This window comes from Pongo abelii, chromosome 1 (genome assembly GCF_028885655.2).
Source record: "Pongo abelii isolate AG06213 chromosome 1, NHGRI_mPonAbe1-v2.0_pri, whole genome shotgun sequence".
Taxonomy (NCBI): Eukaryota; Metazoa; Chordata; class Mammalia; order Primates; family Hominidae; genus Pongo; species Pongo abelii.
Genome location: NC_071985.2, coordinates 89,460,984 through 89,478,533, shown reverse-complemented (window position 1 = coordinate 89,478,533; position 17,550 = coordinate 89,460,984). Strand labels below are relative to the sequence as shown.

At 45.8% G+C, this 17,550-nt stretch overlaps 1 protein-coding gene and 1 pseudogene across 1 annotated transcript; one reads left to right on the top strand and one right to left on the bottom strand.

The window, feature by feature from the left end:
* The first annotated feature begins 1,393 nt into the window (after positions 1-1,393).
* Positions 1,394-2,306, top strand: LOC100436838 (heterogeneous nuclear ribonucleoprotein A1-like; annotated as a pseudogene).
* Positions 2,307-7,530: 5,224 nt separating this feature from the next.
* Positions 7,531-16,858, bottom strand: LOC100448969 (intelectin-1). Its single transcript, XM_054548520.1, has 8 exons — positions 16,841-16,858; positions 16,441-16,504; positions 15,027-15,125; positions 13,544-13,791; positions 12,629-12,787; positions 11,887-12,007; positions 10,609-10,712; positions 7,531-7,807 (listed from the first exon to the last, which is right to left on the bottom strand). Exons 1-8 carry the CDS (start codon positions 16,856-16,858, stop codon positions 7,655-7,657), a joined length of 966 nt encoding a protein of 321 aa, XP_054404495.1. The 3' UTR covers positions 7,531-7,654.
* Between the last annotated feature and the right edge of the window lie 692 nt (positions 16,859-17,550).

Here is a 17,550-nt window from a genome sequence, read left to right as displayed (position 1 = left end):
GTGAGCTGAGATCACACCATTGCACTCCAGTCTGGACATCAGGAGTGAAACTGCATCTCAAAACAAAAAGAAAGAAATTATCTTAGGTTCTCTCATGTGTGCACCAAGAGTGGCAAGAAGACAAAATGGAGAAAAACAGTTCAGTTGACTGAAAAGAAAAAAATATTTTTTTCCCAGAGAAACAAGATCCAAAAAGAGAAAAAAAACATAAAGGTGCCTGTAATCCCAGCACTTTGGGAGGCTGAGGCGGGTGGATCACGAGGTCAGTAGATGGAGACCATCCTGGCTAACACAGTGAAACGCCTTCTCTACTAAAAATACAAAAAATCAGCCAGGTGTGGTGGTGGGCACTTGTAGTCCCAGCTACTTGGGAGGCTGAGGTGGGAGAATGGTGTGAACCTGGGAGGCAGAGCTTGCAGTGAGCCGAGATGGTGCCACTGCACTCCAGCCTGGGCGACAGAGCAAGACTCCATCTCGAAAAAAATAAAAAGGAAAATAAAAAATAAAGGCCTTGTCAATACCTATAGCTTGAACATCTGCTTCTAATTAAGTTGACTTTTAACCAAATATTACAAGACTCTAGCCAGAACAAGCAGCAAATATTTCTTACCTTTGAACTTTACCAAAGGCAACCTCCCAAGTGCTTAGGGAAAAGAAAATTCAAGACAGGAAGTCAGAAGTTGTTCATGAGGGCAAAGAGAACCAATAAATGGCAAAAGTCACACAGATATCAAACCAGAAAGTGTTACAGTGGGTAGCTAGTTGGGAATGAGCAGAGCAGGAGAGGGCTCCCCACACTCAGACACACACACACACACACACACACACACACACACACTAGGAGTGTTGGGTGACCATCAGGTGATGGTCAGGCAGTTAACTGTTTTTTTTAAAGTAGTAATTGGTCTGCCAGACATGGTGGCTCACGCCTGTAATCCCAACACTTTGGGAGGCCGAGGTGGGTGGATCATGAGGTCAGGAGATCGAGATCATCCTAGCCAACATGATGAAACCTCATCTCCACTAAAAATACAAAAATTAGCTGGGCGTGGTAGCGGGTGCCTGTAATCCCAGCTACTTGGGAGGCTGAGGCAGGAGAATCACTTGAACCAGGTTGCAGTGAGCCGAGGTCAGGCCACCACACTCCAGCCTGGCGACAGAGTGAGACTCTGTCTCAAAAAAAATAAAGTAGTAATTGGTCACAGCTGGTGCCAGGGAACGGCTGTCTCATAATAGATAGAAAACACCATCAGCAGCTTCCCAATAAGATCTCGGGAGTGCGGATAAGTAACACAAGATCCTGGAAGTATGCCAACATATAAAACCCTGAGTCGTTTCTGCCCATGAACACCATCGAAGAAGTATTGTTAAACCCTCACTTCTCCCTGCCGTCATGTCTAAGTCAGAATCTCCTAAAGAGTCCAAACAGCTGAGGAAGCTCTTCATTGGAGGGTTGAGCTTTGAAATAACCGATGAGAGCCTGAGGAACCATTTTGAACAATGGGGAATGCTCACAGACTGTGTGGTAATGAGAGATCCAAACACCAAGCGCTCCGGGGGCTTTGGGTTTCTTATATAGGCCACTGTGGAGGAAGTGGATGCAGCCATGAATGCAAGGCCACACAAGGTGGATGGAAGAGTTGTGGAACCAAAGAGCTGTCTCAAGAGAAGATTCTCAAAGACCAGGTGCCCACTTAACTGTGAAAAAGATATTTGTTGGTGGCATTAAAGAAGACACTGAAGAACATCCTCTAAGAGATTATTTTGAACAGTATGGAAAAATTGAAGTGACTGAAATCATGACTGACCAAGGCAATGGCAAAAAAAGGGGCTTTGCCTCTGTGAGCTTTGACAATCATGACTCCATGGATAAGACTGTCATTCAGAAATACTGTACTGTGAATGGCCATAACTGTGAAGTTAGGAAAGCCCTGTCAAAGCAAGAGATGGCTAGTGCTTCATCCAGACAAAGAGGTCGAAGTGGTTCTGGAAACTTTGGTGGTGGTCGTGGAAGTGGTTTCGGTGGGAATGACAACTTTGGTCATGGAAGAAACTTCAGTGGTCGTGGTGGCTTTGGTGGCAGCCATGGTGGTGGAGGATATAGTAGCAGTGGGGATGGCTATAATGGATTTGGTAAGGATGGAAGCAATTTTGGAGGTGGTGGAAGCTACAATGATTTTGGCAATTACAACAATCAGTCTTCAAATTTTGGACCCATGAAGGGAGGAAACTTTGGAGGCAGAAGCTCTGGCCCCTATGGTGGTGGAGGCCAATACTTTCCCAAACCATGAAATCAAGGTGACTATGGTGGTTCCAGTAGCAGCAGTAGCTATGGCAGTGGTAGAAGATTTTAATTAGGAAACAAAGCTTAGCGGGAGAGGAGAGCCAGACAAGTGACAGGGAAGCTACAGGTTACAACAGGTTTGTGAACTCAGCCAAGCACAGTGGTGGCAGGGCCTAGCTGCTACAAAGAAGACATGTTTTAGACAAATACTCATGTGTATGGGCAAAAAACTCGAAGACTGTATTTGTGACTAATTGTCACAGGCTATTTTAGTTTCTGTTCTGTGGAAAGTGTAAAGCATTCCAATAAAGGGTTTTAATGTAATTTTTTTTCCACCCATGCTGTTGATTGCTAAATGTAATAGTCTGATCCTGAGGCTAAATAAATGTCTTTTTTAAAATAAAATAAAATTTAAAACCCTGAGTCAAGAGGTCAAGCTGCTCACTTGGTCTCTTAAGTCACCCACTTGGCTTGTACTTCAAAGTGTACTTTCCTTACTGCTATAAAGCTTTTTATAAATGTTCATTCCTGTGCTAAAACTTGCCTCAGTCTCTCCTTCTGCCTTATGCCCCTCAGTTGAATTTTTTCTTCTCAGGAGGCAAGAACTGAGGTTGCTGCAGACCCATATGAATAACTACCACTGGTAACAAAAGCACTCATTCCCTAAGCCAGGAATTGAACCCCGGCCACCACTGTGAAAAGACAGAACCTTATCCACTGAGCCACAGCATTGGGCAGTTTCCATTGTTCTTCCTAGAAAGCACCTAGAGCAGTCAATTTTGAACTTCAAATGGCTTTTAACTGCTCAAAATAATACGCAGAGCTAACTGTGACATGGACTCCAAAATTCCTGTTCCCTGGATAGGGGAGACCAAGAGAGAGTATTACTATGTGGTTACAAGATCAAGCTCCCAATAACATTAAACAAGAAGAGAGGGAAACCTCATCCAGCTTTTTTTGTTTCAGGGATCTTCAGCAAAGTTTCTAACTGACCAGTTTGCCATAATGGCCTAAACAGTGAGCTTATGGGGGTCCTAGGCCCACATTCTATTTTATTGTACCCCTTTTTATGACAGAACAATGCAGAAAGACAAATTCATAGCACAAAGTACACCAGATTTGCTACAGCTTAAGTCTAGCCTCATGAATCCTTTTACTCACTAATTAAAACTTTACAGGTCAGGCACAGTGGCTCATTGGCACTTTGGGAGGCCAAGGTGGGCGGATTACCAGAAGTCGGGAGTTTGAGACCAGCCTCACTGACATAGTGAAACCCCATCTCTACTAAAAATACAAAAATTAGCCGAGCATGTTGGCATATGCCTGTAATCCCAGCTACTCCAGAGGCTGAGGCAGGAGAATCACTTGAACCCGGGAGGCAGGTTCACTTCATGCCACTGGAGTGTGCACCACTGCACTCCAGCCTGGGTGACAGAGCCGGACAAGAAAAGCAAAGGGGTGGAACACAAAAATCCATGCAAATTTCCAAAAGCCAAATTTTACACCGCCTGCAATATTGCCAGTTACTACCTGTTTCTTTCTGACCCAGTCAGAGGCTTCTAACTAGATCCAAGCCAGTTAATCAGTTAATTACTGAATCCAATCTGGTCCTAGACCCAGTATGATTTCCATCACAACTTCCAAACCAAGTTTGAATCAGAAATTTGCTCAAAGAAACTCAGAGAGCTCAAAACACTAATCTATGGAGCTTCAGAATTCAAGAGAGAACTTACCCATGATCCCTGCTTGGTCACTCAGCCCTCCTGGGGGTTGTGAGAAGCTCCACTTCAGATCCCACTTCTGACACCATCAGAAAAACTTCAGCCAAATTAAATTTAAAAGAGTTTAATGAGCAGTGAATGATTCATGAGTCGGGCAGCCTTCTGAGCCAGGGTAGACTCAGAGACTCTAGCAGGGCCAGAAGATTTATGGACAGAAAAAGGAAAGTGACATATGGAAAATGAAAGTGAGATGCAGAAACAGCTGCATTGGTTATAGCTTGGCATTTGCCTAGTTTGAACATTTAGCCACATTTGATTGGCCAAAACTTGGTGATTGGCACAAGAGCAGACTATAATTTATTTATACTTACATTTACGCCATAGTTTGTGATGTACAGAGAAACCTTTAGGCCAAACTTAAAATATGTAAGGAGGCAGCTGTAGACTAAGCTTGATTTAACAATGGAGAAAATTTAAGACTACATCAAAGAGAAAGAAGGGCCTGGGCACCCGTAGTCCCAACACTCTGGGAGGCCAAGGCAGGAGGACCGCTTGAGCCCAGGAGTTTGAGATGAGTCTGGGCAACATAGGGAGACCCAATCGCTACAAAAAAAAAAAAATTAATAAAATGTTAGGCCAGGCGCAGTGGCGCCAAGGTGGGCAGACCACATAAGGTCAGGAGTTCAAGACCAGCCTGGCCAACATGGTGAAACACCATCTCTACTAAAAATACAAAAATTAGCCAGGTGTGGTGGTGGGTGCCTGTAATCCTAGCTACTCAGGAGGCTGAGGCAGGAGAATCGCTTGAACCCAGGAGGCAGAGGTTGCAGTGAGCCGAGATCATGCCATTGTACTCCAGCCTGGGCAACAGAGGGAGACTCCATCTCAAAAATAAATAAATAAGGCCAGGCGCAGTGGCTTATGCCTGTAATCCCAGCACTTTGGGAGGCGAAGGTGGGCAGATCACAAGGTCAGGAGTTTGAGATCAGCCTGGCCAATATGGAGAAATCCTGTCTCTAATAAAAATACAAAAATTAGCTTGGCATAGTGGCATGTGCCTGTAGTCTTGGGAGGTGGAGGCAGGAGACTCACTTGAACCCAGGAGATGGGGGTTGCAATGAGCTGAGACTGCATCACTGCACTCCAGCCTGGGTGACAGAGCGAGACCCTGTCTCAAAAAATGAAAAAATAAATAAAATAAAATTTTAAGAAAAGAGAGGCTGGGCATGGTGCTCATGTCTATAATCCCAGCACTTTGGGAGGCTGAGGTAGGTGGATCACCTGAGGCCAGGAGTTCGAGATCAAGCAGAATCGCTTGAACCTGGGAGGCAGAGGTTGCAGTGAGCTGAGATCGCACTACTGCACTCCAGCCTGGGCAACAGAACAAGACCATGTCTCAAAAGATAATAACAATAACTAATATATATCAAGCAGTAACTATAAGCCAGGTACTCTTTTAAAGGCTGTACGTGTTATTTCATTTAATTTTTATGAAAACCACATGTGAGGACTTTACTACTCTTATCTGTAGTTTACAGATAAGGAAACTGAAACTTTGATACATGAAAAATTTTTCAAGGGTCAGATCCATTTAGAAAGCTAGGATTTGGACTAATTCCATCTATTTCCAGAGCATAGAGGTTTAACAACCTCACTCTCCGGATGTGGGGCACAATGAAAACAATGACAGCTGAAAACTTTCCCGGCTCAGAGATCTCTGTGGTCACGCCGTGGTGGCAGGGAGAATTAAGGGAAAGCCACCTTCTCTGAGAGGTCTTCCCTAACATTCCTTTCTGGATTGGGGATCGCTGTCCTGTTTCCACAGCTTCCCAGGAAGCTCTCATGGGAGACTTTATCACCTTGCACCTGAAGGGCCCCTGGGCTCCACCACCTGCAGCTTTAGAATTGGGTTCATCTGTCTTCTCTATCACTTCTCTATCACCGTATCCCCAGCACTTAGCCCAGGAACTAGTACACACTCAATGAATATTGTTGGAATTAATTCATAAAGGAATATATAAAAGAGAAAAACTATTCACCTCTCTCTCTCACCACTGGTCTGTGCACTCCCAGCCAACAGTGTCTGGCACACAAAAGATGAGTCACATACAGGGGAACTCCAACCAGAGATAAAAACGTACTCAGGTTTGTCTCCTCTAGTTGGAAGAAGGACATCTGAGAGTGAAGAGGGACAGAGATATCTGTGTTTCAGGATAGAGAATGGGGACAAGGGGTAAGACAGAAGGCAGGAAAGAACAGATGACAGAAAATGAGTTATTAAGAAGGTAGAAAGAACTAAAGAAAGAAAGGCTGTAGAGAGAATACTAACAATTTCTAACACACGTCCAAATAGATCTAGTTTAAACAACAAACATAACCATCCCAGATTTTTTTTTTTTTTTTTTTTTTTTTTTTTTTTTTTTTTTTGAGATGGAGTCTAGCTCTATTGCCGGGCTGGAGTGCAGTGATGTGATCTCGGCTCACTGCAACCTCCGCCTCCCAGGTTCAAGCCATTCTCCTGCCTCAGCCTCCCGAATGGCTGGGATTACAGGCACATGCCCCCATGCACAGCTAATTTTTGTATTTTTAGTAGAGATGGGGTTTCACCATGTTGGCCAGGATGGTCTTGATCTCCTGACCTCATGATCTGCCCACCTCAGCCTCCCAAAATGCTGGGATTATAGGCATGAGCCACTGCACCCCGCCCCTCCCAAACATTTTCTAAGCAAACTTCTTCCCCTTCTTCTTTCCCTTCTTCTTCCCCTTCCCCTTTCCCTTCTTCTTCCCCTTCCTCTTTCCCCTCTTCCCCTTCCTCTTCTAATTCCTCTAAGGCCTAAGAACTTTAAACTTCATTTTCTAGCCAGTGAGAAGTAATTGACACTTAGAGTGGCGAAGAATTGGAAGGGCTTGTCATAAACCAATTTGCATTGTAGAGGAAACACAATATAATGCCTAATATTTAGTCATGGGTAAGAACTGATGCATCCCCATCCTATCTGTACCAATAACCCACTGGGGATGATTTGGCCACATGTCTCCTTCTGAATGAGCACCTGCAGATGGGAGCCCAGGAATGGTTAAGCCACTACACAAGGATAGTCACCATCATCATAACATGCCAGCCCATTCTTCCCTAAGGAGAGCGCCCAGTCACTAAGGTTAGAACATACTAGATATAGATATTGAGTATATCTCCTTCTTCTTTGGGGCACCCCCCAAAAAAATGGACTCTTTTCTCCTTTCGGGTCTTCAGGTTGAGGATACAAATTGATCAGTCCATGTGGGTGAGTTAGGAAGGGTTAGGATAAAATGCTTCCTTTCCCCTTGCCCTGTATGCCTCTGGCTATTTTAAGGGCTATCTGAAAGGGAAGTAGAGATGGCATGTTTCTCTATCAGGATTCCTGAGCCCTAACAGTCCAAGCACACACACAGTTGAAGTACAGTCAGCCAAACAATACACATGCTTTTGAAATTTCCTATAGTGCTTCACCCCTACACGAAAGGAATTTACAGAAACACCAAGACTTGAGTCAATATGATTTATTATTTTCTCTTCTGCCATTAACATTCTAGCTACTGGGTAAGTTGTTCTCCATCCTTGGGATCTCATGGTTGGGAGGAGAGTTCTGGGTTCCCTCCCACAAAGCTCTCAACGATAGAATAGAAGCACAGCTGCCTCCGTTATCTCACGGCTGCTGCTGTAACCAACATGAGTTCCATATCCACTCCAATCAAAACCAGAAAAATCTCCACACTGCCGGGGACTAGACTCTGGAAAGCATCCTCCTCCACCAATGCAGTGCTGGGAAACAAAGAGAGGAAGAGGTGGTAATGAGAGATCTGCCAGTGAGGCCAATGCCATCTTAACAGCTGAATCCAGTGATTTCTTTGGTCCTCATCAGTCTCTCCATTGACAAGGTTGATCTATCCTTCCCGTAAAAACCTCTCTCTCTTCCTTGGCTCACACCTATAATCCCAGCAGTTTGGGAGGCTGAAGAAGGTGGATCACTTAAGGCCAGGAGTTCAAGACCATCCTGGCCAACATGGCAAAACCCCATCTCCACAAAAAATACAAAAATTAGCCGGGTGTGGGCCAGGTGCGGTGGCTCACACCTGTAATCCCAGCATTTTGGGAGGCCAAGGTGGGCGGATCACAAGGTCAGGAGATCGAGACCATCCTGGCTAACACAGTGAAGCCCCGTCTCTACTGAAAATACAAAAGAAAATTAGCCGGGTGTGGTGGCGGGTACCTGTAGTCCCAGCTACTCAGGAGGCTGAGACAGGAGAATGACATCAACCTGGGAGGCAGAGCTTGCTGTGAGCTGAGATTGTGCCACTGCACTCCAGCCTGGGTGACAGAATGAGACTCCGTCTCAAAAAAAAACTTAGCAGGGCGTGATGGCAGGCACCTGTAGTCTGACTACTCAGGAAGCTGAGGCAGGAGAATTGCTTGAACCTGGGAGGTGGAGGTTGCAATGAGCCTAGATCGTGCCATTGCACTACAACCTGGGCAACAGAGTAAGACCCTGTCTCAAAAGAAAAAAAAAAAACTCTCTTCTTTTAGCTTTAATGACATTATTCTCTTGACTTTCTTTCAACTTTTCTGAATATTCATGCTCAGAGCCCCTGCCTGTTCTCTTCTTTCATAAATCCTCTAAGTGCTGCTCCCTAGTGGAGGACCCATCTCCCTCTCCCTTATAAAGTGCATGACCACTGTGGCCTCAATTACTAAAAATTCACTGATGGCCCCAAAATCTCCATCTCCTGTCGAGATGCTTCTTGTGCTGAAGACCTCAAAATCCAGCTTGGATCTCTACACAGGAACCTCAAGCTCCAAATGACCAAAACAGGGTTAAGTAAATCCCTCATTGACCCAGAACCTATTCATCATCCAGACACTCTGACTTTATAAATGACACTCACTCACCCAAATTGAGAACCATGTTATTCTAGACTTCCCTGCCCACCCTCTGTATTACCTGGTGACATGTTTTGGACCTGGGTCCCCAAAAAATCTCATGTCGAATTGTAATCCCCAGTGTTGGGGGTGGGGCCTTGTGGGAGCTGATTGGATCATGGGGGTGGTTTCACATGAATGATTTTAGCACCAGCCCCTTGATGCTGTCCTCATGATAGTGAGTGACTTCTCATGAGATCTGGACATGTAAAAGTGTGTAGCACCAGCTGGGCATGGAGGTTCATGCCTGTAATCCTAGCATTATGGGAGGCTGAGGCAGGCAGATCACTTGAGGTCAGGAGTTCGAGACCAGCCTGACCAAAATGGAGAAACCCCATCTCTACTAAAAGTACAAAATTAGCCCAGTGTGGTGGCTCATGCCTGTAAACCCAGCTACTTGGGAGGCTGAGGCAGGAGAATCGCTTGAATCTGGGAGGCAGAGGTTGCGGCGAGCCTAGATCATGCTACTGCACTTCAGCGTGGGCAACAAGAGCAAAACTCTGTCTCAAGAAAAAAAAAAAAAGTGTGTAGCACCTCCCCTGCCTTTGCTCCTGCTCCTGCCATGGGAGACACCTCACTCCATCTTTGCCTTCTGCCATGATTGGAAGGTTCCTGAGGCTTCCCTAGAAGCAGAAGCCACTATACGTATACTACAGCCTGCAGAACCATGAGCCAACTAAACCTCATTTCTCTATAAATTACCCAGTCTCAGATATTTCTTTTTCTTTTTTTTTGAGACAGGGTCTCGCTCTGTCACCCAGGCTGGAGTGGAGTGCAGTGGTGTGATCTTGGCTCATTATAATCTCCACCTCCCAGGCTTAAGCAGATCCTCCCACATCAGCCTCCCAAGTAGCTGAGACCACAGGCATGCGCCAGCACACTCAGCTAATTTTTGTATTTTTTGTAGAGATAAGGCTTCGCCATGTTTCCCAGGCTGGTCTCAAACTCCTGAACTCAAAAGATCCACCTGCCTTGCCTCCCAGAGTACTGGGATTACAGGTGTGAGCCACCATGTCTGGCCGATATTTCTTTATAACAGTGAGAGAATGGATTAATACAACTGGTATTCCATTTATAATCTTTGGAATTTATCAATCCCACCATTCGGGATTCCTGAGCCTTAACATTTCAACCACACGAGGGATGGCCTGAGTGAAGTTTCTAGAAGATGATGTCCAGGACTGTCCCAGCAGCTCCCCAGTGCAGTGTATATCTAGGCAAACCATGGTTAGGGTTGGGGAGGCCCAGGTTTTCTCTGAAATATAAACCTCAGATGAAGGAAAACAACACCTGTGTTTCTCAAGGAATCTCAGCTCTAAAGACTCCTACTGAATGTTTCAGCACACAAGCCTCACCCCAGCTCCAAGTGATTGAGTGCTTTCTCACAAAGGCTGAGCACCGAGCAATGGTTCTTTTGAAGCCTCACCCCTTGATTTTGGTCCTCAAAGGGACAGGATGTGTATCCCTGGACAAAGGGTCCCACAGCACTGGCCCCTGAAGCCCAGCAACGAGCAAGAGAAGGTCACACTCCCACACACATACACACACACCCCAGTCATACCACACTCAACACACACACACATACCAACACACACTGACAAACTCGACCTTACTCACAGGTCCTTGTGGTCCCCACAGAGACTCACGTGCTCAGTGTTACATCCGGTGACCCTCATTCCAGCACACAAGGCGTTGGCTGCTCTCTCGTTATTAAATACCCTGAACTGAACAAATCCCGCAGTGAATTCCCCTGAAAACAAGAGGCAGAAAACAGCATTCAAGGAAGATGCTAGAAATTGCTTCCGTTAGGCCAGCCCTGAGATTCTCGATGCCAAATCTTAGGCTACAGCCCAACACTCCAGCTGTACTGGTGGAGCCCAGCACCACTGTGGCCAATTGCTGGTACATCCTGGCCTCAAACTTAGCTAAGAGGGACCTTTTCCCAACCCCAGAGATGAAGAGCTGGTCCTCAGAGAGGGTTCCTCATCTGCCAGAGGCTTGTGAAGAGAAATTCAACTCTGCAGGAAGATCACCACTAAACATTTCCAAAGACTGAGTTGCAGAAATTAACAGATGTATTCACTCTGTTCCTGTTTACATTTTTCTTTTCTCCTTTATTTTAAAATCTCAACTCCCAAATGTAAATAATAACAGCTTTGAGTTCTATAATATATGCTCAGCCTCTGCGAAGCATACTATGCTACCAACTTTGGCTTCACACAAAATAAACTCACAATAGAAAAAAAAAGTTCCTCCATTTTATTGGTTGTTCTGTGCACATGGACCTGGCCTGGTCCTAACAAGCTTCTGCAGGGCTGAGAGTGAGTTGTTAGGAATAAAGAGTCTGGAGTCTGGAGCCTAACCAGGCACGGTAGCTCATGCCTGTAATCCCAGCACTTTGGGAGGCCAAAGCGGGCAGATCGCCAAAAATCAGGAGTTGGAGACCAGACTGGCCAACATGGTGAAATCACATCTCTACTAAAAATACAAAAATCAGCTGGGCATGGTGGTGGGCACCTGTAATCCCAGCTACTTGGTAGGCTGAGACAGGAGAATCATTTGAACCTGGGAGGCACAGGTTGCAGTGAGCTGAGACTGCACCATTGCATTCCAGCCTGGGCAACAAGAGTGAAACGCCGTCTCAAAAAAAAAAAAGTCTGGAGCCAAATTTCCTCACCCCAATTGCTGATTCTTCCACATATGCCTTGTGCTCTTTGCAAGTTTCTAAACCTCTCAGTGCTTCAGTTTCCTAAAATGAGGTTAATAAAGTTCAGATCTCAAAGGCAGCCACGCAAATCAAGTGGGGCAATATAGGGAACATTACAGAAGAAAACCAGGCTTCAGTCGGATGCGCAACTGTTACCTAGCATAGTTGAATGTATTTCCTTTCCTACTAGGAGTTCAGAGGATCATTAAAGACTCACGCTGGCCATAGGGTGAGTAATAAGATGCTGTTTTCTGGGCATCGCCAAAATCATAGACCAAAGGGATTGCCGGGCCATTGTCAGTAATACACTGTCCTGCTCCATATTTCACTGGGAATTTCTACAAAGAACAAAAAAAGGTCATGAAGTAAAGACACTAGACTTGCCATTACCAGCATCTCCTGGGATGCTGCCATTCATAGAGGGGAAACAATGCTTTCTCAGTAACTGAGATTACTTCAAAACCAGTCAAAATAAGAATCTTTCCCTGTTACAGCTGCCAGTTACTCAGGAGTGTGCTTCTGCGGCAGCCTAGACCACTTCATTCTCTGTCTCCTTCTCCCTGACCCATCCACACTGTTCCTGCCCCAGCTGTCCTCTCCCATGGGTCTTTCTTTTTTTATTGTTATTATTATACTCTAAGTTCTAGGGTAGATGTGCACAATGTGCAGATTTGTTACATAGGTATACATGTGCCATGTTGGTTTGCTGCACCCATTAACTCATCATTTACATTAAGTATTTCTCTGAATGCTATCCCTCCCCCAGCCCCCCACCCCTCCCATAGGTCTTTTCTCTTGCCTGGCTCAGAATTCCTAAGAGAAGCAACAGAAGCCATCAGCAAATCTAGGTTAGAAGAACATGGGAGACAGGCCCATTAGAAAATGATTCCTGCCCAACCTCTAACACCTGCTTCTCTGTACACCCATGAAAACCAGTCCCAGCCAGCAGCCCTCTGTACCTGGTAGATGCCAAACAGATTATGTCCCAGTGTCTGGAGGAAGCCAGTGTCCGTGCGGTACCTCAGAAGGGAGCTGTTTCTCCAATGCTGCATAGGGGACTTGTTGGGCACGTGCCAGATGCCCAGGTCCTTGGCCCGGATGTCGTAGTAGCCGGGGTTCTGGAAAGCAACAGACACTGAGCCTGACTGGGCCAGGAGGTCTAAGGAGACAGGAGGTCCACACATGCAGCCTCAGCTGGACTGAGAGCTCTGGACTCCAGGTGAGCAGATGGCCAACAATACTCAGACACCCCACTCCCAGCAGATGATCCCACCACACCCAGGGCAGGAGACAGAAGGTCCACACATGCAACATCAGCTGGACTGAGAGCTCTGGACTCCAGGTGAGCAGATGGTCAACAATACTCAGACACCCCACTCCCAGCAGATGATCCCACCACACCCAGGGCCCTAACAGCCTTGTTAGGAGGAAGTTGTGATTCAAAGTGTAAGTTGGCTGGGTGTGGTGGTTCATGCCTGTAATCCCAGCACTTTGGGAGACCGAGGTGGGCAGATCATTTGAGGTCAGGAGTTCGAGACGAGCCTGGCCAACATGGTGAAACCCCGTCTCTACTAAAAGTACAAAAATTAGCCGACTGTGGTAGTGGATGCTTGTAATCCCAGCTACTTTTGAGGCAGAGGACCACTTGAACCCAGGAGGCAGTGGTTGCTGTGAGCCAAGATCATACCACTGCACTCCAACCTGGGCAACAGAGTGAGACTTCATCTCAAGAAAAAAAAAAAGGTGCAAATATTTGTCTCTTCTTCTCCAGCACTTCCCTACATCCCCACCTTCCAACCCTCCCTCCTGCAGGCTGGTGGCCAGCCACACTCCACTCCTCACCCTCACCCAAGTGGTTAAGAAGTGGCACCAACCTTGTAGTCATCACTTGTGGCCGCCTCTGCAGATCCAAAGGTGTTGTAGTTGGCCCAGTTGCCATCCCCCTCTGGGTAGTCTGCTTTGCTGCCCTGCTGACTGGACCAGCGATCGCCCACTGTGCACTTCCCACGCATGTCATTCTCGTGCACGCTGGCCACCAGGGTCCAGCCGCCACCCCCAGAGATCATGTCACAGAAGGTCTGGTAGATAACACCATTCTCAGTACGGAGAAAATACAGGCCATCTGTAGAGAGAACCAGCCCAGAGCCTCCCTGTCTGAGAGCTGAGGGTTCATCTCAGCCCCATGACAACAAAGGCCCTAGGAACCAGAAACATGGCCTAAAGGCTCCTGTCCTGAGTCACATCACTAAGTGCTCCCAGGGGTACTGGGGCCTCCCTGAGTTCAGAAGATCATGCTCCTATAACTGAGGCAGAACATAGAATTGTATAAAATCCCAGTGACATTTTTCATAAAGTTAAACATGGAATTATTGTATGACCCAGCAATTCCACTGCAGGTCTATCCCCAAAAGAATTGAAAACAGGGCCTCAAGCTGATGCCTTTAAACCAGTGTTTATTGCAGCATTAGTCACAAGAGCCAAATAGAAGAAACAATTCAAATATTCACCAACAGGTGAATGAATAAACAAAAATGGTGTGTGTGCATATATGTATCTACAGTGGATAAAAGGGAATGAAATACCCATGCTACAACATGGACAAACCCTCAAAACACTGTGCTAAGTGAAATAAGCCAGACACCAAAGGACAAATACCATATGACTCCAATTACATGAGGTAACTACACTAGGCAAATTCATAGAGACAGAAAGTAGAGTGCAGCTACCAGAGACTAAGGGAAGGGAGTTATTGCTTAATAACTCTGTTATTTTTTGTTTTGTTTTGTTTTGTTTTTGTGTTTGAGATGGAGCCAAACTCTGTTGCCCAGGCTGCAGTGCAGTGGCACCATCTCGGCTCATTGCAACCTCTGCCTCCTGAGTTCAAGCGATCCTCCCACCTCAGCCTCCCAAGTAGCTGGAATTACAAATGTGCACTCCACACCTGACTAATTTTTGTATTTCAGTAAAGACAAGGTCTCACCATGTTGGCCAGGATGGTCTTGAACTCCTGGCCTCAAGTGATACACCTGCCTCAGCCTCGTAAAGTGCCGGGTGAGCACTTTACAGGTGTGAGCCACCGCACCTGGCCCCTCCATGTTATTAAGTACAGAGTTTCTGTTTGGGGTAATGAAAAAGTTCTGCATATGGATAGCAGTGATGGTTGCACAACCTTGAAGGTAATTAATGCCACTGGATTGCACATTTATTAAATGTGCTTAAAATGGCAAATCTTATGCAAATTGTAATATGTATACATATACTTTACTATAATTTTTTTTAACTAAAAGACAAAAAGACTCCCAGAAGACATAATCCTGATACCCTGACTGAGCTCTGTTTGAATGTTTCATCACTCACCAAATGCACTAGGGCACTTTTCTTTGATTTCCTTGCAGCTTCTGGGCAGAGATGAAGATGAAGAACAGGTCCATTCCTTGGAGTAAGTATTAGCCTCATCTAGGGAATACACAGGATTTATTCTCATTCCTGGTTTGACACAAAACCTACCCTCTCCTATCGCCAGTCCCACACTCATTCCACCACTATAGCAGAACCTTGCTGCCCAGGTGGTAAGGCCTGAGACAGCCAGTGTCATATCCACTCAGCCCATCAGTGTCACATCCACTCTGCCCATCAGTGTCACATCCACTCAGCCCATCAGCATCATATCCATTCAGCCCATCCGACCCGACAGCCAGCACAGGCTTAAAGCATGCCTCCCGCCACAAGACCTGTCCTTGTGCTGGGTCCTGCCCTAAGCACTGAGTAATCAAAGACATTAAACTTCCCCAGCAAGAGCTTGGCTCTAGAGGGAATTGCTGACAATTCAACAGAAAATTGTATTGAGAATAAATGGTAGAAGAAAGACAAACTCAAGAGAACAAAAGAAAGACTCTGAGGTAAGAATGGAGAATGGAAAGGCCAGACAGCGAACAGGGCAGTTGCCTGGCAGAAGGAGGCAAGAGGGGTTGTCTCATGTCTTAGTCACAGAAGACCTTCCACTCCGGGTGACATCTTAGCTTATTCTGAGAGAATAAACATGATTTATCAGTAGGAAGAGAATCCAAGGCAGGGAAAACAGCATATCCAAAGGCCTAGAGAAAAAAAAAAATACAGCATAGTCCAGCTGTAGAACTACAAGCTGCTTAATATGGCTGAAACATGGGGTTTGAAGTAGGGAGTGGTGAGACTAATCTCTACTCCAAAAAGTCTGCAAACTATTCGAACAGTCTAGGGGAAAGCTTTGAGGTCAGAGGTGACTGACCTCAGTTTCCTCATACCTAAAACACAGTTAATAAACAGTGCTTTTGCCAGGATGAAGTAAGAAGATATTTTGAAACAGCCTTTTCTTTTAAAAAAAAAAAAATTAAAACAGTGAAGAAAAATACAAATTTTAAAATGTCATTGTTATTCTTGTTGTAGAGAGGAAGACTGTGGAGAGAACATTCTCCAGGCACAAAGCAGACCATGTAGTTCCCGTGGAAATCCCACAGCCAAGGCCACAGGAGTGGGCAGTGGCTGGGAGGTGACACAGTTCTTACCACAGCCCCCTCAGGGCCACACAAAAGCTTAGATCCTGGACCCAGGACATGCCTCAAGCAACACCCTCACTGCCACAGACCAGATCCCACCAGAGACCAGAAATCAGCACTCAGTCTACATGCAAGCCAGCCTCTGTGCATCTCAAAGACATGCTCTGTGTCCTGGGAGAGACCAGGATCCTGGAAGCCATCCAGCTGAAGGAACTGCTCTCCCTAGCAGCGTGACTCACCTGTACTCCACCCTCTGGTGGCCGCAATGAGAAACAGTAGGAAGCTGACTTGGTTCACTGCAATCTAAAGCAAGCAAGATGAAGGTCACCATCTTGGCCATCATTTTTCTCTACATCCCTGCCCCACCCCTGTGCAGTCCTACAAAGACTCCAAAACCCCTTGCCTTTTGTTTAAACTTCACACATCTCTGAGACCAAAAGCAGACCTAAGCTGAAAACAGGGTTCCCTCAACTCACAGACCTTGTCTGAGTCTCAGCTGCACTTTCCTTGGGTACAGAGAGCTCCTTCACTCCCTCCACTGCAACCTGGAGCTCAACAGAGTGCAGCTTTCTCCAAAAACACTCCTGATGTGGGATGAGAGGCTGAAAGCTTTATGGAGAAAGCCTATCAGGGACAAACCCAGGTTTCCAGCCTCATCCTCCCCTGGCACAATGCCCAGTGCAGGGGAGGCTTCTGGTTATCTCAGGGAGGTTATTTATACAGTGGAATTAACAGGTTCTAAAGAAAAAACCAATCCTAAATAACACCTGCTAGCGTTGTTCCCAGATCTGGGGGTTTCATGAACCTGTGTCAAGGTCCATGAAAACAAAACAAGTAAACGAAGAGACTAACAAGAGTTGGCGTTGATTTTGGAGTTTTGTGCCTTTCTTTCTTGTAAAATAAAAACTTTCTCTAAATTAAGCATCTGTTGGCTTGGCACGCTGGCTCAAATCCCAATACTTTGGGAGGCCAAGGCAGGAAGATCACTTCGAACACAGGCATTTGAGACCAGCCTGGGCAACATAGGGCAACCTCTTCTCTACTAAAAATACAAATAAAAATAAAAAAATGAGCATGGCATGGTGGCACTTGCCTGTAGTCTCAGCTGGCACTGAGGCAAGGCGGGATGATTGCTTGAGCCCCGGAGATAGAGGATTCAGTGAATTATGATCATACCACTGTACTCCAGCTTAGGTAACAGGGCAAGACTGTATCTCTAAATAAATAAATAAATAAAATTAAATCGAACATTGGCCATAATTATCAATTCACAGAAATAGAAAAAGAAAATTTTAACAAGATGGGAAAGTGATCATTTCTGAATAATGTGATAAAAAGGAATGGAGGGG